The sequence below is a fragment of the Pseudophryne corroboree genome, chromosome 7 (assembly GCF_028390025.1).
Source record: "Pseudophryne corroboree isolate aPseCor3 chromosome 7, aPseCor3.hap2, whole genome shotgun sequence".
Lineage (NCBI taxonomy): Eukaryota > Metazoa > Chordata > Amphibia > Anura > Myobatrachidae > Pseudophryne > Pseudophryne corroboree.
This window is the reverse complement of record NC_086450.1, coordinates 488,045,964-488,068,123: the sequence shown is the minus strand read 5'-3', so window position 1 is coordinate 488,068,123 and position 22,160 is coordinate 488,045,964. Positions and strand designations below refer to the sequence as shown.

The window sequence follows — 22,160 nt, the reverse complement described above, 5'->3', positions numbered from 1 at the left end:
AAACTCAATTGTCTGAATAAGAAGCTGTAATTCGAATAAGAAGTGAATAAGTGAATAAGTGAACGTCAGTCTCGTAGCCTCGTCAGCATATACCGTATAGCGCAGAGATTCACTCATCTACTGTATGCACACACAGGCAGGACCATGTTATTAGTGGGTTCCTATTTAACTTTTCTTTTCTTGTAAATGAACCAAATTCTAAACAGACAACAGAACTACTTTCACTTTTGGTTCCAGTCTATATAAGGAGGGCAGCTGCTGTTCTCCCCCTTCTCATCGCCTGTGTGCACTGAGGAGATAACTGTCAGGAGACCATACAAAGACCAAACATGAATTCCATCCCTGAGATGACGCAATATATCACTAACTTCAGCCTAGATGATTGTCCCACCGGTAATAAGGGTTTCACCCGTGTTCTCCTCCAGCTCTTTGGATTTCTAGGACATGGGAAGTCATCGTTCATCAACTCCTGCAAGTATGTCCTAGAAGACAAAGAATTCCAGACTTACGCCAATGTGGCTAGGACAGACGGAGGTAACACCACAGAGAGGATCACTTATCCACTGTCAGAGACACTGACGCTAGTGGACAACCGAGGATGCTCCGTCATGAACAACTATGAACTGGGAGAAGTATATGGACAGCTGGGTAAGTCTTCTACAGTAGTTATGCCGCAGATTAATCATCTGTCATTGTTTTTATTTTTTTTATTGGTGGAACATAAAGCTAATCAAGTTATAAATAGTAACGTCATGCTAAAGACTATATATATATATATATATATATATATATATATATAGTGTATCCTCAGAAATCCTGGCAAAGGAGAAAAAGACATCTACATACTGGGATTACTAAGTACGAGTTATTAATTATGGGCCTGACACCACTAACATGGTATTCTGTGTGAGTGATGCATTTCATTGCTTTCTCTCTCTCTGTAGATCTACTGTATATCTATCTATCTATCTATCTATCTATCTATATAGATCTGTATCAATAGATATATGGATGGATAGATAGATAGATAGATAGATAGATAGATAGATATACTAGATAGATAGATAGATAGATAGATAGATAGATAGATAGATAGATACTGTAGCTGGAGATAGATAGATATACTATATATATATATATATATATATATATATATATATATATATACATACATACATACATACAGATAGATACTGTAGCGATAGATAGATAGATAGATAGATAGATAGATAGATAGATAGATAGATAGATAGATACTGTAGATAAATACTGTAGATAGATAGATACTGTAGATAGCTAGATACTGTAGATAGATAGATAGATAGATAGATAGATACTGTAGATGGATATGAATAGATAGGGAGATAGATAGATAGATAGATAGATAGATACTGTAGATAGATACTGTAGATAGATAGACAGATACTGTAGATAGATAGATAGATAGATAGATAGATACTGTAGATAGATAGACAGATACTGTAGATAGATAGATAGATAGATACGATAGATAGATAGATAGATAGATAGATAGATAGATAGATAGATAGATAGATACTGTAGATATGATAGATAGACTAATAGATAGATAGATAGATAGATAGATAAGATATATACACACACATACAATATGAATACTATACTATATGTAATAATATGTGTCTCCCAGGCAATCTGTTGCCCCTGGATGGGCAGGTTCAGTGGAGTAAAGAGTTTGGACTTGTGAAGAGGATTATAGAGGCAGAAAGTACAGTGAGATCCTCTGACTTCATCTACCCGATATTTGTGTACAGGTAAGTGGCCGACCCTCACTGTGCAGTGTAGATATGTGAGGGTGTGTGGCCTTGCACCACACATTGATGATTATACCTGCATCACTGCCAACAACTGTAGTTTGATTGAAAATATACAGTATATTCCAGGTATACAGTAAGGATCAGCAGCGGCAGTCCGGCCACACCTGCGCTGGCAGGACCACTCCCCCGCAATGGTCTGTTGCCGCCCAACCCACGGCCACCGCTGTCAATCAAGGTGAGATTGCATCCCTCCTGGATGTGATCGCACTTTGCTAGCTTTCACATGCGCCGTGTGAATAAAGCGCTTGCGCAGAAGTTCGAAAATCAACTGTTTGTGATTTTCAGGCATTAGCGATCCAACCAGAATGAGGGCCACTTACCGGCATTAATAATATCTGTGTGTACCTAGAATTCTGGAAAGAGCTACCCTCTGCGATGACTGGACTTTTGGGTTTATACGCTGAATGACATGTGTGCCGCTGGAGACACTGGGAGGGATCTGATTGGATCCGTCTCAGGCCACAATGCAGAAAGAAGCCCCTAGGCTTCTACTAGCCAATGCCATCTATAAATGGCGTTGTCTAACAGCCCAAGCTCCAGAACGATTCCAGAGCTTGGTACATATGGGGAAAACTCTGAAAACAGCATTTTTTGGAGTTCTGGACGCATTTTCACTTTAGTACATCCTGCCCTTCATCTCTTGGGATCCACCTGCTCAGGAGATCAGTTCCATCAGAAGATGTTTTGTCTGTTTTATGAGAGTTCCGTCACACCCAGACAGTGATTTAGGGATCCCCCCTTTAGATGGTGCTAAGTTTGTATTTTATCATTGTAATAATGTAATAGTGTCATGGTGACTGTCTTCTAGTGTGAAGAAAGGACTCTCGGCTCCAGAAGCGGCAGAAATAAAGGAACTGCTGATCAATGCCAGAAACCTGACAGGTAAGCACAGGTGTACACCGCAAAGCTTAATGCTCTGTTCAGACTGCAATATGCATACAGTGTGGTTATGTAACAATATGCAATGACTGTATTAGTGACAAACCAACAGTGTGTCAATAAGGGGCGCAGGGTTTACGGTTCACCTGAAACTGGCGCTGTCTCCATGTCTCCAGAAAATATCTGCATACTCAATAGCAAACTCAATGGAATTTTTTTTTCAAGAGATGTGCCGTCAGAGCCGGAGTAAGACATCACTGGGCCCTTGGCAAAATACTGGTTTGGGCCCCCATCCCGATTCGGTCATACAATTAACAGCTTTGCTAGACAAACGGTAGCTGAGGGAAAATCTTACAAAGATCCCCCTCCCACTGCGGAATCATCAATAAAGAAAAGAGCAATTTAATTCATAAAGGAATTATTATTATTATCCTTTATTTATATGGCGCCACAATGGTTCCGCAGCGCCCAATTATAGAGTACATAAACAAATAAAACAGGAAAAACGAGATTTATGGTAAGAACTTACCATTGGTAAATCTCTTTCTGCGAGGTACACTGGGTTCCACAGAGAATAATATCGGGGTGTAGAGTAGGATCTTGATCCGAGGCACCAACAGGCTAAAAGCTTTGACTGTTCCCAAGATGCTCAGCACCACCTCCTCTATAACCCCGCCTCCGTGCTCAGGAGCTCAGTTTCGTTAACCAATCTAATGCAGTAGCAGTAAGTAGCCACAGACACCACATTCTCACGACAAGAGAAGTGTCAGCGGCTAATGCCATACCAACCCAAAGAAGCTAAGTGCATCAGGGTGGGCGCCCTGTGGAACCCAGTGTACCTCGCAGAAAGAGATTTAACAAAGGTAAGTTCTTACCATGAATCTCCTTTTCTGCAGCGGGGTACACTGGGGTTCCACAGGGAATAACATTGGGGATGTCCTAAAGCAGTTCCTCATGGGAGGGGACACACTGTTGCGGGCACAAGAACCCGGCGTCCAGAGAAAGCATCCTGGGAGGTGGAAATATCGAAGGCACTGAACCTTATGAACGTGTTCACTGAGGACTATGTAGCCGCCTTGCACAATGTTCAAGGGTTGCACCACGGCGGGCCGCCCAAGAAGGTCCAACAGACCGAGTAGAATGGGCTTTGATAGTAGCAGGAGCTGGAAAACCAGCCTGTACAAAAGCATGTGCAATCACCATTCTAATCCATCTGGCCAAGGTCTGCTTATTAGCAGGCCAGCCACGTTTGTGAAAACCGAAAAGTACAAAGAGAGAATCAGACCTCCTAACGGAGGCTGCCCTCTTCACATCCAAAGTCCGCTCTTTGGAGGACAATTCAGGAGAGATAAAGGCCGGAACCACAATCTCTTGGTCAAGATGGAAAGAAGACACCACCTTAGGTAGATAACCAGGGCATGTCTGAAGAACCGCCTGGTCACGGTGAAAAATCAGATAGGGAGACCTACAAGAAAAGGCACCCAAGTCTGAGACCCATCTAGCAGAGGCAATAGCCAACAGAAACAAGATCTTAAGAGAAAACCACGTAAGGTCCGCAGATTCAAGAGGTTCAAACGGAGACTCTTGCAAGGCCTCCAGAACCACCGACAAATCCCAAGGCGCCACAGGTGGGACATAGAGAGGTTGAATCTGTTAAACACTCTGGGCGGGATGTATTAACATACATCGCCGCCCCTCGCCGGTTACCGCAGCGATGTTGATCGCATATGTACTAACAAATGCGATCAACATCGCGATTCGGTGACGGAGGCCCCCCGCGATACCTGTTAGGTGGTTTGTGGGGGGTCTCCGTCACCTCCCCGGGGTCCCCACACTGGCTAGATGCCGGGAAGCAGCAGCAGGCTGCACCCGGCACCTCCTCCTCCCCCCTGCAGCCGGAAGGACGTCCGGCTGCGTTGCTAGGGGGAGGAGGACACTACCTTCCGGGTCCAGGGCAGCCTGGAGGAAGGTAAGCCAGGGGGAAGGGAGGTCGGCGTCTGCGGCGGGGTCGGCGGTGTCGGCGGGTTGCGGCGGTCGGCGAAAAGAAGCCCATAGGCTTCTATAGGGTTTCGCCATCCAGAGATGGTGAAACCCTGGACTCCGAAAACGCTGCGGTAGGTTCTTAGTAAATATGAAAATGCGGTAAAACCCCCGTTTTCGGGGGTTTTATCGCATTTTTGCTTTAGTACATCCCGCCCTCTGAGTGAAAGAATGAACATCAGTCAGAGTCACAATTTTTCACTGAAACCATACCGACAAGGCAGAAATATGACCCTTGAGGGAGGCCAGACGAAGGCTCAAGTCCAGGGCCTGGTGCAGGAAAGCCAAAAGTTTGCCCGTATTAAACTTGAAAACATCACGATTGTTAGATGCGCACCAAGCAATGTAAGAATTCCAGACCCTATGGTAAATCCGAGCAGAAGCCAGTTTACGGGCCTTCAACATTGTTTGAATGACTGCCTCAGAAAAATCCTTTGGCCCTCAGAACTGAAGCTTCAAGAGCCATGCCGTCAAAGCCAGCCAGGCCAAATCCTGGTAGACACAGGGGCCCAGAACGAGGAGGTTTGGGCGTTGAGGAAGAAGAAGAGGATGCTCTATCGAGAGACCCTAAGGTCTGAGAACCAATGCCGTCTGGGCCACACTGGAGCGATTAGAAGCAATATTCCTCCATCTTGCTTGAACTTCCTTATTACCCTGGGCAGAAGTGGCACCGGAGGGAACACGAACGGCAATCGAAAGTTCCACGGAATTGCCAGCGCGTCCATGAATGCTGATTGAGGATCCCCTGTCCTTGCTCCAAAGACCAGAACCTTGTGATTGTGTCGAGATGCCATCAGGTCCACATCTGGTAGGCCCCACTTGTCCACTAGAAGTTGATAGACTTCTGGATGAAGGCTCCATTCTCCGGCATGTAGATCCTGATGACTGAGGAAGTCTGCCTTCCAGTTGAGGACTCCCGGAATGAACACTGCTGATATGGCAGGCAGATGGTGTTCCGCCCAACAAAGGATTTTTGATACTTCCATCATTGCCATGCGGCTTCGAGTGCCGCCTTGATGATTTATGTACACCACTGTGGTGGCGTTGTCCAACTGTACTTTAACAGGCCTGCTTTGTAGCAGATGCTGGGCCAGGTTCAGAGCATTGAACACCGCCAGCAATTCCAGAATGATTATCGGTAGGAGAGACTCCTCCCTGGTCCACCGACCCTGAAGAGAGAGTTGCCCCAACACCGTGCCCCAACCTCTCAGACTGGCAGCCATCGTCAGGAGGACCCAGTTGGAGATCCAGAAGGGACAACCCCTGCTCATTCATTGGTCCTGTAGCCACCAGGTCAGTGACAGATGAACCTCCGGAGACAAGGAGATCATTTGAGACCTGATCCGGCGAGGCAGGCTGTCCCACTGGGAGAGTATCAACCTCTGCAGAGGGCGGAAATGAAATTGAGCGTACTCTACCATGTCGAAAGCCAACACCATGAGGCCTAGTACTTGTATCACCGAGCGTATCGACATACGTGTGCGAGAGAGGAAGCATCTTATCCTGTCCTGAAGTTTCAGGACCTTCTGAGGAGACAAAAACAACCACTGGTTGTGGGTGTCCAATACCGCTCCCAGGTGCAGCATTCTCTGAGCAGGGACCAGGGAAGATTTCTTCCAGTTGCTGAGCCACCCGTGGGCTTGCAGGAATTGGAGTGTCAGTTCCAAATAATAGAGGAGAACTTCTGGAGAGTTCACCAGGATCAACAAGTCGTCCAGATATGGCAGGATCCTGATACCCTGACAGCAGAGTAGAGCCGTCATTGTTGAAAATTCTTGAAGCCGTGGTCAGACCAAAAGGTAAGGCCTGGAAATAAAAATGTAGGTTGCCAATACCAAACTGCAGGTAAGCATCCTGTATGTCCAGGGATACCATATAATTCTTGGCCTCCAAAGCCAGAACAATAGAGCGCAGCGAAACTTCCAAAACTTGTTCAAAGATTTGAGGTTGAGAATGGGCCGAGAGGACCCATTCAGTTTCGGTACTAGGAACAGCGTGGAATAGTACCCCCTGCCTCTCTGAGCCAGAGGTACCGGCACTATCACTCCTGTATCCAGGAGAGATTGCACCGCCAAGTGGAGAGGTTTTGCTTTTACCTTATCCGTAACAATGTTTGTTGAGCAACACTGGCGAGGGAGATGTTTCTTGAAAGAGATTGAGTATCCGAGAGTGACGACTACCGTTACCCAGGCATCTGAAGTGGTCTGTAACCATTTCTGGGCAAACTGTAGAATTCGGCCTCCCACCCTGAGATCCCCCAGAGGGAGGCCCGCCCCATCATGCTGCAGGATTGTCTGTTTTGGAAGCAGACTGACGGGCAGCCCAGGCACGTTTAAGTTTGGACTTACCGGCATAGGAAGTGTGAGCCTGTTTCGGGTATGCCTGACCCTTTGCTTTACCTGGAGGTCGACAGGAATGAAAGGAAGTTCTCTTAGCATTCTGAGCCGAAGGAGAAGTAATGGGCATACATGCAGTCTTAGCTGATACCCAATCAGCCACAATCTTGTTGAGATCTTCCCCCTTAAAAGGGATTACCTCCAAGGTCCAAAGTCCAGATCTACTGATCTGGACCACAACCAGAGAATTCGGCGAGCCAGAATGGACGTAGTAGATACCTAGACCGCCAGGACACCTGCATCAGATGCCGCCTCCTGAATATAATGAGAGGCTATAATAATATATGAAAAACACCGTCTAGCATCATCAGGAAAAGTAGATGGTAGTTCCACTTCAACTTCATGAATCCAGGCCTCTATAGCTTTAGCAGTCCAAGAGGCCGCAATAGTAGGCCTATGCACAGCTCCAGCAAGAGTGTAAATAGACTTCAAGCAACCCTCCACACACTTTTCCGTTGGTTCCCTTAGGGTGGTGATGGTAGTGACAGGCAGAGCAGATGAGACCACCAGACGCGCAACTTGTGAGTCCACCGGCTGCGGTGTTTAAATTTTTTTACTTAACTCTGCAGCAAGGGGATAACGTGCTAGCATCTTCGTAGACAAGGAAAACTTCTTACCCGGATTTTGCAGGATTTCTGACGAATATCAACCAAGTGGTCAGAATGAGGTAAAACTAACTTAGTAACCTTCTGACGTTTAAACCTATCTGGTTTCTTAGAGGTAACTGGAAGCCCTTCATCACATTGATTCGAAGTATCAGCCTGATAGCCTCCAAGAGTTCAGGAACATCCACCAGTGTCAGACAATCCCCATCAGAAGCATCTGCATCTGTGTCTGATGGGTCAGTGTAAGCGCCATCTACATCCGATGAGGTATCCGAAACATGTGTGGATTGTGAGGAAGTAATGGCCGTTTAGATGACCCCTTGGTCTTAGGCGGGCGAGAGTCAGGATTGTGCTTAGCTAGTGACTGATTTAATTACTGTAACTGAGAGAACAGAAGCATCTGCCCACGGTGGATTAACTGCAGGGACAATATGTGTAATGACACAGACTGTCCCACATGGGGCGCAAGTCTAATTACTAGCGTAGTCAGTAAACTAGAGAAAACAGCCTAAGGTGGGTCTTGATTTGCCCCCATTGCTGCAGACTGACCATGGGGTATAGAACCCTCAGTACCTGAACCCTCAGCCGCTACATTTTCCTCCGAGAAATCCATCGCATCAACACTGCATGGTGCAGGATCAGCCATGGATTTACCACCCTGTGTAGCAGACATGATATGTAAGCTGGCCCGCTGTCTCCCATCAGTGTGCAATAACAAACGGCCCGACTGGATGAGCCGCTTGTCATTGCGCTACACTCTTGCAAGACGGGGTGCTGCTGAGGAAATCTTGGTCACGTCACAGGGTCTGCTGACCAGGATTTCCACTGTGATGTCATGCTCTGGGCAGCACGGGGGGAGGAGCCACAGCAGGAGCGGCGAGCGGCGGGCAGCAGCAATGACTCCGGGGAGTGGGCAGCAGCAGCGACTCAGTGAAGCATGGGCAGCGGGGATCAGGCAGCGGATCATTTTCCACTGTGAAAAAAAGGTAAACCTCTGCCCAGCCAGTACCCAGGAGTGGGGAGAGGGGAGATAAAAACTGTTATATACGTGGGGGGAAAGGGTGGTAGGGACTGCTATATAGATTCAGGGGAGGGGGGTAGGGACTGCTATATAGGTTCAGGGGAGGGGGGGAAGGGGGGTAGGGACTGCTATATAGGTTCAGGGAAGGGGGTAGGGACTGCTATATAGGTTCAGGGGAGGGGGGAAGGCAGGTAGGGACTGCTGTATAGGTTCAGGGGAAAGGGGGTAGGGACTGCAGTGCATGCGCAGTTCAGACCCGATTTACAAGATATTTTGTGTGTGGCCCTCGACTATTCACTGGAAGTGTTAAGTGGCCCCCCAGCTGAAATAATTGCCCACCCCTGTCCTAGGGTGTAACAGTACAAGATAAGCAGACAAACTATCTGACAAAAATCCCCTGTATGGTGTGACTGCAAGGCAGAGCACAAACTGAGGATTAAAAAGAGGTATGTGGTGACTGAAAAACACAGAGAAAAATACCCAAGTAGTATATCATGTGAGACACTATATATATATACACCCTGACGCACTTAGCCCCCCTCAGGGTACAGAATATAGGGACAGCAATATGTGTGAGATACACGAAATAGAGACCACACAGCAGCCATTTGCACACACAGTCACATGTACAATGCAGAAATTATTACAAACAATCAAACTGCACTGGGCTAGCAATACTAAGTAACTATACCACTGAGTAAAGCTATGCAGATATAGAGATATAACAATGCTCAGTAAAGACTGGATGTACAGTATATCACAGGGTACTTGTACCAAATAACCCTGAATGTATGCACTTGTTCTTAACTAACACTGTCTAGACGACATGCAGAATACTTAAGTGTCCTGTAAATGCACAGCGCTGATGAAGCAGGCGGCATTACAAAGGAGGCATTGCCCACCAGTCCCAAAGTCAGTGTAGCATGTGTAATGGCACCCAAACGCTGACAGGGAGACAGAGAGATGCAGCTCCAGGGCGGGAACATTTACTCTCCATGGTGCCCAGGGGCCGGGAGAAGGGGTACAGGTCAGAGCCTTATCCCCTTGCTGGACTTCTCCACCGGTACTGCGGGCCTTAGTAAAATGGTTTATATACAAAACTGACCTGTGCGCTTGCCCTGGTGGTCTAGTGGGGTCCCTGTACCAACACAGTGTCCACGCCAGCGAGCGTGGCCCGCCTCCTAATGGCCGCGCCTGATCGCGATTTTCGGCGGGTCCAGCCAGGGGGACCCTCTTACCTCCTCCCTTGATGCGGCCACGCGATCCTGGAGAGCTGCGGCAAGTGTATGTGCCCTAGGTGAAGAACCGGAGCCTCCGCTGTAAATACCTGGCAACCAGGAACGCGGGAGTATACAGCGCCGCTGGGGGAGGTGATGGAGCTGCAGCAGGAGATGTCAGAATGACATCTAGCACTAAGAGTACCTCTGCTGCAGCCCTTGAAGTCTTCTATCTTCTTTAAATTAGCTCTGCTAAAGCAGCCCTGCCTGTTAGCTGTCTGCACTGCAGGCAGCGCCGTACCTACCTGTATGCCAGGTGCCAGATGCCTGGCACACAGTGCAGTTGCCCTGAGGGTACACAGCCAGCGGCTTGTAATGAGTCAAATTGACTTATTACAAGCCGCCTGTTCTGTGCCGTGCGCCGCGCTGGAGGAGAGCAGCAGCGCCGGAGGCAGGGAAGGAGGAGGAGGGAGGGGGACTGGAGCCGCAGCAGCGCTATGTCATTGGTAGTAGCACCGCTGCAGCAGTCCTCTCTCCTTCCGTATTGGCTGTTCGGCACTGCTGTGAATGCTGGGATGCGCTTCTCTCATCCCAGCATTCACAGCTGCGGGCAGCCAATGCGGAAGGAGAGGGGACTGCTGCAGTGGCACCTCTACCAATTACATAGAGCTGCTGCAGCTCCAGTTCCCCTCCCTCCTCCTCCTTCCCCCCTGCCCGGGAATGGATCTGCCTGCACGAGGAGCCTGACTGCCAGCGGGGAGAGATGGTAAGTATCTCTCTCTCTCTCTCTCTCTTTCTTTCTCTCTCTCTTCTGTCTGCCGTAATGTGTAAAAAGGGAGACGCTGGCTGCCATAATTAGTAAAAAGGGGGACGCTGGCTGTCATAATGTGTAAAAAGGGGACGCTGTCTGCCGTAATGTGTAAAAAGGGGACGCTGTCTGCCGTAAAGTGTAAAAAGGGGACGCTGCCTGCTGTAATGTGTAAAAAGGGGGACTGTCTGCTGTAAATGTGTAAAAAGGGGGACTGTCTGCCGTAATGTGTAAAAAGGGGGACTGTCTGCCGTAATGTGTAAAAAGGGGACGCTGTCTACCGTAATATGTAAAAAGGGGGACTGTCTGCCGTAATGTGTAAAAATGGGACGCTGTCTGCAGTAATGTGTAAAAAGGGGACGCTGCCTGCTGTAATGTGTAAAAAGGGGCATGCTGTCTGCCGTAATGTGTAAAAAGGGGACGCTGTCTGCCGTAATGTGTAAAAAGGGGACGATGTCTGCCGTAATGTGTAAAAAGGGGACTCTACCTGGTGTAGTGGCGCTACTGTGCAGAGTAATTTGAATAACGGAGACTACTGTGCACCGTAGTGTGAATTGGTATTATTTTGTGGCCACGCCCCATCCCCATGAAGCCATGCCCCTATACATTTTTCAGGCGCCTGCAGCGCGCGTTGCATAGGGGGGGCGCAATGCCGTTTCTTGCACACAGCGCTAAAATGCCTAGTTATGGCACTGACTGCAGGTACCAACTTACAAACTGAGCTCCTGTGCACAGAGGCGGGGTTATAGAGGAGGCGGTGCTGAGCATCTTGGGAACAGTCAAAGCTTTTAGCCTGTTGGTGCCTTGCATCAAGATCCTACTCTACACCCCGATGTTATTCCCTGTGGAACCCCAGTGTATCCCACTGCAGAAATAGCAACTTTTGAAGACAAAATAGTACAGGGTACTGTAAATAAACACAGCTACTGTACATCAGCAGATGACACTGACATAAGTATCAGGGGGCAGAAGACTGCTGGATTTGGTGCAGTTGAAGATTATTAAAGTAAGAAAGGGATAAGCACATGAGGGAAGAGGGCCCTGCTCGTGAGAGCTTACATTCTGTAGGGGAGGGGCAGGCAGACAGGGGTGACACAGAAGGGGTTGACAGAGCATGGAACAGAGGGTTAGGGTGAGATTTGGCTGAGCTTTGTGAAGAAGTAGGTCTTGAGAGCCCATTTGAAGTTTTGTGTAGACACTTAGGGGTCTACGTAACGATAAGCGGTCATAGGTAATATCAGGGGCGCTTTAAGAGAGGAGGCACGGGTGCAGCCTTCTCCGTTTGGACCCCTCCTCTCTGCCGGCAGCGCTGACAGTCTGAGCACTATAGAGCTCAGACTCTAATGCACATGCGCAGATCTCTGGGAAAATGGTGCGGCGGCCATTTTCTTAGTGAATTTTGAACTGCGCATGCGTATAACTCCGTGAAAATGGCCACTGCACCATTTTCACAGAGTATTAACACCGCCGCAGATGTTGGGTTGGGACTCTGGAGCAGGGCCGGCTCCAGGCATGTTCGACTAGAGCGGCCGCGCGGGGCGCCACTCTTATAGGGCGCCGCACGCTGCGGCCGCCATATTCCTGCCTGGAGCCAGCCTTCAATCTGTGTGTCCCGGCCGCTTGTGTGCGCGCTATGCAGCGCGCTGTGCGGCGCCGGCGTCTGATGTTAGACGCCGGCACGGCGCACCGCGCATAGTGCGCAGACAGAATCGTTCATCCGTCCGCCCACCCGCCCGCGCCCACAGCAGTACTCCCGGCTCCGAGTCCCAGCACCGCAGTGTCAGTGACATGTAAGTTAAAATCTGGCACTGTGGGGTCGTTTATGTTTCTGGCACTGTGAGGGCATATCTGTACTGTGGGGGCATTTATGTTTCTGGCACTGTGAGGGCATATCTGCACTGTGGGGGCATTATGTTTCTGCCACTGTAGGGGCATATCTGCACTGTGGGGGCATTATGTTTCTGGCACTGTGGGGGCATATCTGCACTGTGGGGGCATTTATGTTTCTGGCACTGTGGGGGCATATCTGCACTGTGGGGGCATTTATGTTTCTGGCACTGTGGGGGCATATCTGCACTGTGGGGGCATTATGTTTCTGGCACTGTGGGGGCATATCTGCACTGTGGGGGCATTTATGTTTCTGTTACTGGGGGCATTTATGTATCAGGCAATGTGGGGGCATATCTGCACTGTGGGGGCTTTTATGTGTTGTGGCACTGGGGGCATTTATGTATCTGGCACTGTGGGGTCACTGATTTATCTGGCACTGTGGGGTCATTGATGCATCCGGCATTGTGGGGGCATTTATGTATCTGGCACTTATGTATCTGGCACTGTGGGGTCACTGATTTATCTGGCATTGTGGGGGCATTTATGTATCTGGCACTGGGGGCATATCTACACTGTGTGGCCATTTATGTATCTGGCACTGCTGGGGGGCATGTCACGTGTAGCTGGCACTGCTGGGGGGCATGTCACGTGTAGCTGGCACTGCTGGGGGGCATGTCACGTGTAGCTGGCACTGCTGGGGGGCATGTCACGTGTAGCTGGCACTGCTGGGGGGCATGTCATGTAGTGTATCTACTAGGCGTATGTGGCTAGGCAATGTGTCTAATGTGCTCTGCCTGGCGCAAAGTGTCTAATGTGCTCTGCCTGGCGCAAAGTGTCTAATGTGCTCTGCCTGGCGCAAAGTGTCTAATGTGCTCTGCCTGGCGCAAAGTGTCTAATGTGCTCTGCCTGGCGCAAAGTGTCTAACGTGCTCTGCCTGGCGCAAAGTGTCTAATGTGCTCTGCCTGGCGCAAAGTGTCTATCGTGCTCTGCCTGGCGCAAAGTGTCTATCGTGCTCTGCCTGGCGCAAAGTGTCTAACGTGCTCTGCCTGGCGCAAAGTGTATAGGAGGTTCTACCTGGTGCAGTGTGTATTAGCTGCACTACTATGTGGTGTAATGCGAATTGCCACTATTCTGTGGTCATGCACCTTCCCCACGAAGCAACGCCCCTAAATTGTTGCTGCGCGCCTTCGGCGCGCACTGTCCCTGCTTCAGCATGTGGGTGGAGGAGCACCAAGCATTACAGTATGTACATCATTTTGCCCTCCTTACTTAAAAATGTGCCCTCCTTGTGATCAGCACCCTGCCCTAAAACGTGAACACTATCATGTGTAGCTGGCACTGCTGGGGGGCCTATTGTGTGTAGCTGTTGTGGGGCATGTCATGTGTAGCTGGCACTGCTGCGGGGCATGTCATGTGTAGCTGGCACTGCTGGGGGGCATGTCATGTGTAGCTGGCACTGCTGGGGGGCATGTCATGTGTAGCTGGCACTGCTGGGGGGCATGTCATGTGTATCTGGCACTGCTGCGGGGCATGTCATGTGTTGCTGGCACTGCTGCGGGGCATGTCATGTGTTGCTGGCACTGCTGCGGGGCATGTCATGTGTAGCTGGCACTATACTGGAGACATTGTGTGTAAGGAACACTGCTGTGGCTGTTCTGCATAAGGCTGCTAATTGTGTGCATAGAGGGGGTGTGAAAAAATATATTTATTTATAGTTTAACAATATGAAGTTACGAGGCCACACCCACTTTCCCAGGAGGCCACGCTTTTACATTTTCTTGCTCAGGGTGCTAGTAGGCCTGGAGCCGGCCCTGCTCCGGAGGGGTGAGTACTTAGAAAATGGGAGCAGCGTGTGTGGTGGTGGCCCCTTCTGGACTTAGGGGCTTGTGTGCACCACACACAGTGCACCCATTATAGATACGCCAGTGGAATATTATCAAACACTAAAAGGAATGGGTACGGATGCACTATGCAATCATTACTATATTATAATAAGAGGTTGTAAGGATATAATTGGCCAATAATATGGCCTTGCCCACCGCGTCGAGGTCACCTCTGCCGAGTAACAGAGGTGACCACGACGTGGTGGGCAAGCCTATATAATTGGCCATTTGGTGCAAGGGCATGCTGTGGTGTGGGGTGTAGGGTAATGCCCTGGGGGTGGTAGTAGAGGCATGATGTGGTGGGGGGTGTAGGAGCATGCTGTGGTGGGTGGTGTAGGAGCATGCTGTGTTGGGAGGTGTAGGAGCATGCTGTAGTGGGGGGTGTAGGAGCATGCTGTGGTGGGGGATGTAGGAGCATGCTGTGTTGGGAGGTGTAGGAGCATGCTGTGTTGGGAGGTGTAGGAGCATGCTGTAGTGGGGGGTGTAGGAGCATGCTGTGGTGGGGGTGTAGGAGCTGTGGTGGGGGGTGTAGAAGCATGCTGTGGCGTGAGGTGTAGGAGCATGCTGTGGTGGGGGTGTAGGAGCATGCTGTGGTGGGGGGTGTAGGAGCATGCTGTGTTGGGAGGTGTAGGAGCATGCTGTGTTGGGAGGTGTAGGAGCATGCTGTGTTGGGAGGTGTAGGAGCATGCTGTGTTGGGAGGTGTAGGAGCATGCTGTGTTGGGAGGTGTAGGAGCATGCTGTGGTGGGGGATGTAGGAGCATGCTGTGTTGGGAGGTGTAGGAGCATGCTGTGTTGGGAGGTGTAGGAGCATGCTGTGTTGGGAGGTGTAGGAGCATGCTGTAGTGGGGGGTGTAGGAGCATGCTGTGGTGGGGGTGTAGGAGCTGTGGTGGGGGGTGTAGAAGCATGCTGTGGCGTGAGGTGTAGGAGCATGCTGTGGTGGGGGTGTAGGAGCATGCTGTGGTGGGGGGTGTAGGAGCATGCTGTGGTGGAGGTGTAGGAGCATGCTGTGGTGGGCTGTGTAGGAGCATGCTGTGGTGGGGGGTGTAGGAGCATGCTGTGGTGGGGGTGTAGGAGCATGCTGTGGTGGGGGGTGTAGGAGCATGCTGTGGTGGGTGTGTAGGAGCATGCTGTGGTGGGGGTGTAGGAGCATGCTGTGGTGGGCTGTGTAGGAGCATGCTGTGGTGGGGGGTGTAGGAGCATGCTGTGGTGGGGGTGTAGGAGCATGCTGTGGTGGGCTGTGTAGGAGCATGCTGTGGTGGGGGGTGTAGGAGCATGCTGTGGTGGGGGGTGTAGGAGCATGCTGTGATGGGGGTGTAGGAGCATGCTGTGATGGGGGTGTAGGAGCATGCTGTGTTGGGAGGTGTAGGAGCATGCTGAGGTGGGGGTGTAGGAGCATGCTGTGTTGGGAGGTGTAGGAGCATGCTGTGGTGGGGGGTGTAGGAGCATGCTGTGGTGGGTGGTGTAGGAGCATGCTGTGTTGGGAGGTGTAGGAGCATGCTGTAGTGGGGGGTGTAGGAGGATGCTGTGGTGGGGGATGTAGGAGCATGCTGTGTTGGGAGGTGTAGGAGCATGCTGTGTTGGGAGGTGTAGGAGCATGCTGTAGTGGGGGGTGTAGGAGCATGCTGTGGTGGGTGTGTAGGAGCTGTGGTGGGGGGTGTAGGAGCATGCTGTGGCGTGAGGTGTAGGAGCATGCTGTGGTGGGGGTGTAGGAGCATGCTGGGGTGTAGCAGCATTCTGTGGTGGGGTGGTGTAGAAGCATGCTGTGGTGGGGGTGTAGGAACATGCTGTGGTGGGGTGTGTAGGAACATGCTGTGGTGGGGGATGTAGGAGCATGCTGGGGTGGGAGGTGTAGGGGCATGCTGTGGTGGGGGATGTAGGAACATGCTGTGGTGGGGGATGTAGGAGCATGCTGGGGTGGGAGGTGTAGGAGCATGCTGTAGTGGGGGGTGTAGGAGCATGCTGTGGTGGGTGGTGTAGGAGCATGCTGTGTTGGGAGGTGTAGGAGCATGCTGTGGTGGGGGTGTAAGAACATGCTGTGGTGGGAGGTGTAGGAGCATGCTGTGGTGGGAGGTGTAGGAGCATGCTGTAGTGGAGGGTGTAGGAGCATGCTGTGGTGGGGGTGTAGGAGCTGTGGTGGGGGGTGTAGGAGCATGCTGTGGCGTGAGGTGTAGGAGCATGCTGTGGTGGGGGTGTAGGAGCATGCTGGGGTGTAGGAGCATTCTGTGGTGGGGTGGTGTAGAAGCATGCTGTGGTGGGGGTGTAGGAACATGCTGTGGTGGGGTGTGTAGGAACATGCTGTGGTGGGGGATGTAGGAGCATGCTGGGGTGGGAGGTGTAGGGGCATGCTGTGGTGGGGGATGTAGGAACATGCTGTGGTGGGGAATGTAGGAGCATGCTGGGGTGGGAGGTGTAGGGGCATGCTGTGGTGCGGAATGTAGGAACATGCTGTGGTGGGGGATGTAGGAGCATGCTGGGGTGGGAGGTGTAGGGGCATGCTGTGGTGGGGTGTGTAGGAGCATGCTGTAGTGGGGGATGTAGGAACATGCTGTAGTGGGGGATGTAGGAGCATGCTGGGGTGGGAGGTGTAGGGGCATGCTGTGGTGGGGTGTGTAGGAGCATGCTGTGGTGGGGGATGTAGGAACATGTTGTGGTGGGGGATGTAGGAGCATGCTGGGGTGGGAGGTGTAGGGGCATGCTGTGGTGGGGTGTGTAGGAGCATGCTGTAGTGGGGGATGTAGGAGCATGCTAGGCTGGGAGGTGTAGGGGCATGCTGTGGTGGGGTGTGTAGGAGCATGCTGTGGTGGGGTGTGTAGGAGCATGGTGTGGTGGGGGTGTAGGAGTATGCTGTGGTGGTGTGGGGGGGGTGTAGAGGCATGCCTTGGTGGGAGGAGTAGAGACATGCTGTGGTAGGGGGTGTAATGTAGATTTACTGTACTAATGAGCAGTTTATAAAAGCTGCAATCATCATTGTCTTTGACTGCTAGTTTTAAAATGGCTTCTTTTGCATTTATTTATAATGTCATTTTAAAACTATAGGCCAAGGCCTCACTGGCTTATTTTGTGTAGTACACAATACTATTGTCGCACACAGTTGAGCATTTTTCCTGCGTTGTACTGTGCACACGCCCAGAGTTCGTGCCCACAGAATTGCAGGTGCAATGTAGACGGGTGTGGTATAAAAGATAGACAGTGTCTAGTTAGACAGTCAATAGATAGACACCATGGGGTATATTTACTGAAGTCCCGATTTTGAGTTGGTGTTTTTTCTTCAAAGTGTCATCTCGGGAATTTACTAAACACAAATCTCGGCAGTGATGAGGGCATTCGTATTTTTTTTGAAGGCAAAGAAAAAAATACAAATGAATACACCATCGGTCAAACACGCCTGTTATTTTATACAACTCGGTAATTTTTTTTTTTTTCCCCAAAATATTTTTATTGATTTTCCATCAAATCGTACAAGGGATGAACTTGTCGGACATAATATAATATCACGTTGTACATCACATCTAGTATCAATACATCTGATGATAAATCAAAATACGTAAGTATCGAAGGTTTCAACTTAAATGTGCCTTGAATTACAACAATAAAAGTTCACCTATAATCAGCATGTCCTAGCATTATTACAGCGACACATTCTAAACCCCTCGGTGCGGTTCAATGTTAACTAAATGAAGTATAACAAGTAAAAGAAAGGAAAGGAAAGGACAATTACAAAGGGAAAGTAACCGGGTAAGATTAGTACCTCAAATAAGGTAGGGGGGAGGAGAAGAGGTGTGTGGGGGGGGGGGGGGGGGGGAGTTTTGTTGTTTAATATCAAACATATTTCTGCGCGTTCCTCCAAAACATATCTCAACAACAGTATTTATACCACTATGGGATATATAACATCTCATCAAAAAATTTTCTCGTCCAGCAATATCAATAGAGTGTCTTGTGAGTTTAGTTTCTGGTTCCGTACGCATAGACCTGAACACATGTCAGTTCGAGATAGGAACTGTTCCTGATATCTTCTTATACTGATACCAGTCAGTTTGTTCAAATATCATAAAAATTGCACGTTTAACATTCTCCGATAGAGATTCAATGTAAGGTCCCCATTTGCGATAAAACCTCTCCACTCCCGTTTCCACGTCTGGTTGAGTAGCGTATCTATCAAAGTATAAAGTTTTAATCAGCATTGTATGCACCGTTTCCATCCTTGGTCTAGTTTTGGAGATCCATAGCTTCATTATTAATTTCTTAGCCATTGTCACCAACACTATTAAAAACTGACGTAAGTTTAAGTCAGAAGGGCTAAGATCCCAATTTTTGAAATTTGCAAATAGAAGAGCTAGAGGATCTAATGATACTCTGCATGTAAATTTCTGTGAAATATAGTTTACCACTTTGTTCCAAAATGTTTTAATAACTCCGCATGACCATAGGTTGTGCAGTAATGTGGCTGAAGTAGCCCCACATTTCAGGCATTTGCCCGTTTCCTCGGGCACATAGTGCTTCCTCTGCGCCTGAGATATATAAGCTCTGTGTATAACTTTCAAATATACCTCCTGTAAAGATACTGAGTGGAGAGATTTCATCACATACTCACAATTCTGAAACATATCAGTACCTGTTATATCTAAACCCAGGTCCCTACTCCAGGAGGCACACACTCTATTCCAGACAGCTGATCTAGTTGTCGATATTAGATCTGCATATAGGAATCTTGTTCTATAAGTAACGGTTTTTATTAGGTTCAATACAGATACCAATGGGTCTGAAGATACGGGAGGTAGTTTTGTCCCATATAAAGATATAACGTAGTGTCTAATTTGAAGATATGAGTATAGGTATAGGTCTGACAAATTATATTTCTCTTTAAAGGCTGTGTAGGTTAGTAATTTCCCCCCTGGGTCAAATACATCGGATGTAATACTGAGACCCTTATTTTTCAGTCGGGTAAAGGTTGAGGAGTTTAAGCCCGGTGTGAATTGCAAGTTACCCCAAATAGGTATCATAGGCGAGAGTGTAGGATTTCTGTTCATAATCTTGTTAATCGCCCACCATGAGTTATAGGTATCTTTAAAAAATATATTATTAAATATGTGTTGTGGTATATACTTCCGTGGGGTATGTAGTAGTGCTCCCGGGGAGTAAGGAGAACAAAATAAACAGTCCAGTGCATGTATCGAGAAGTGATCTCTTTCCAATAACCAGTCTGCCACGTATCTGAAGAATACAGAGTGTAAAAATGTAATCAGGTCTGGCAATCCTAATCCCCCATCTGACCTAGAGAGGTAGAGTTTAGACCTAGCAATTCTCGGTCGTTTTGATTTCCATATAAAAACCGAAAATTCCTTATATAGCGTTTTCACATCCGACTCATAAATCCGTATAGGTAACATCTGCATAGTGTACATAATTTTTGGAAAAATAACGGTCTTAAGAACCGCTATACGGCCCATTAATGAAAACGGCAATGATTGCCATGAGTCTAATAATTTAAGAATAGAAGTTATCAGAGGTTTAAAGTTTAAAGAGTAGAGTTTAGATATCCTTCTCGGTACATGCACCCCTAAATATTTGAATTGTTGTGTAACCACCTTGATATCCCCTATCACCTCCGGAGACAAAACTGAGGGTCCTAAATTCATTAATTCTGATTTATTCGTATTAATTTTATATCCGAAAATGATCCCGAATTGTGCAATGATATTTAATATAATTGGAAGTGAATGTGAGGGGTTAGACATAAATATGACCATGTCGTCAGCAAATAATGCTAAACGAAGATCTATAGACCCCATCATTATACCGTTGTAGAGAGGGGATTGCCTCAATGAAATTGCCAACGGTTCCAGCGCCACTGCGAACAGCAACGGAGAAAGCGGACATCCTTGTCTCGTTCCCTTTTGAATTAAAAATGAGGGGGAGAGATACCCATTGCACAATACTCGGGTGTCAGGATTGGTATATAGTAATCGTAAAACTTGTATAAAACGGTCCGGAAAACCAAAACGCGTTAAAGAGGTAAATAAGTGGTCCCAATAAACATTATCGAAAGCTTTCTCGCCATCTAATGCCAAGATTGCTTCGTTCGGTCGACGGTCTGTAGAGCGGGATTTCACAATTGCTGCTAGGACTCGTCTGATGTTAAGAACAGAGCTTCTACCAATAATAAATCCTGCTTGGTCTATATGTATTATATGTGGTAGGACTTGTTTCAACCTATCGGCCAGAATTTTAGTAAATATTTTATAGTCGGAATTAAGTAATGAAATCGGGCGGTACGAACCAGGATCTGAAAGATCTCTGCCTTGTTTAGGGATAACTGTAATTGTGGCCGAATTAAAGTAAAGAGGGAGAGGTTCCAGTTGCATAATCCTATTAAAACAATTAGTGAGTAGAGGAACTAATTTAGAAGCCAAGATTTAAAAAAATTCAGGTGAATAGCCATCGGGGCCTGGGGCTTTGCAATTTTTTAAGTTTTTAATCACCTTAGAAACTTCCTCCTCTGAAATTGGTTTAGTCAGAAGCGTTATGAAGGTCTCTGGGACCTGGGGAACCGGTAAGTCTGTCCAGAATGAATGTACGTCTGCGTCAGTAGGAGAAGACGGTTTTGAGTATAAAGTAGTATAGTAATCTGACATGACGGTAGATATTTGTTCATTAGAAGTCGTTAAGGATGAATCCGCTTGTCTCAAGGGCCTAACTATCATAGGGTTTTTTTGGCCTTTTAAAATATAAGATCGCAATCTCCCACTTTTGTTACCAAATTTATAGAAGCGTTGATCCTTTTTAAAGGATATCAGCGAGTCCAATTTAGCCAAAGAACCATCAAAATTATTTTTTGCTTCCATATAAAGCATTTTATTAGTGTGTGTGGGATTGCTCTGGTATTTTCCAAACGCTTCAGTAAGAGTAGATTGTACAATAGCATGGTCTTTCCTAAGCGATTTACGAATGGAAGTCACATAGGAAATTAGTTCGCCTCTTATGACCGCTTTGGCTGTCTGCCAGAAAAGAAGCGGGTTGCTTTCAAAAATCTCCTCATTATTGAAGTAAAATGTTTCCTACAATGATTCCAACTTCCGCCTAAAACTAAGTGAATTAGAAAATGCTACTGGAAACCTCCAAGTTCTACAAGGGTTGGGTTCGGCCTGAGTTCTAAAGGAACATCTTACCATGGCGTGGTCTGATAAACATATGGGTTCCATAGAAGTCTCTCCAATTCTATCTAGCATTGATTGAGAGCCGAAAATGTAGTCAATTCTAGACATTAAGCCAGTAGCGGCCGAAAGGCATGAATATGCTTTGTCCGTTGGAGAGTGTAATCTCCAGAGATCAATTAATTTAAGACGTCTTGCAAAATAGGAGATCCCCAATTTTGGGAGTCTGAGAAGTGATCTCCGAGGAGTTTGTCTGTCTAAACTAGGGTTTGTTATCAAATTAAAGTCTCCCCCTACCAACATCATTGTATTACCGAATTGAAGTAGTTTAGCAATCAGAACCTGAAAAAAGGATTTAATGTATACATTTGGGGCATAAATTGAACATAAAATCATTTTCGTGTTTGCTAAAGTAATTTCAGAAATAAGGTAACGTCCCTCAGGATCCATATCAGAACCAATCATTTCT

The 22,160-nt window shown here is 48.1% G+C and overlaps 1 protein-coding gene across 1 annotated transcript in view; it reads left to right on the top strand.

Annotated features, from left to right (window-relative positions):
• Positions 1-257: 257 nt before the first annotated feature.
• The window catches only part of LOC134945688 (uncharacterized), a 35,582-nt gene continuing 13,679 nt past the window's right edge, over positions 258-22,160 (top strand). The window contains exons 1-3 of the mRNA XM_063935130.1: positions 258-648; positions 1,670-1,793; positions 2,665-2,738. Of these exons, the coding sequence (XP_063791200.1) occupies positions 330-648; positions 1,670-1,793; positions 2,665-2,738 (517 nt within the window). The 5' untranslated portion in view covers positions 258-329. The remainder of the gene's footprint in view (positions 649-1,669; positions 1,794-2,664; positions 2,739-22,160) is intronic.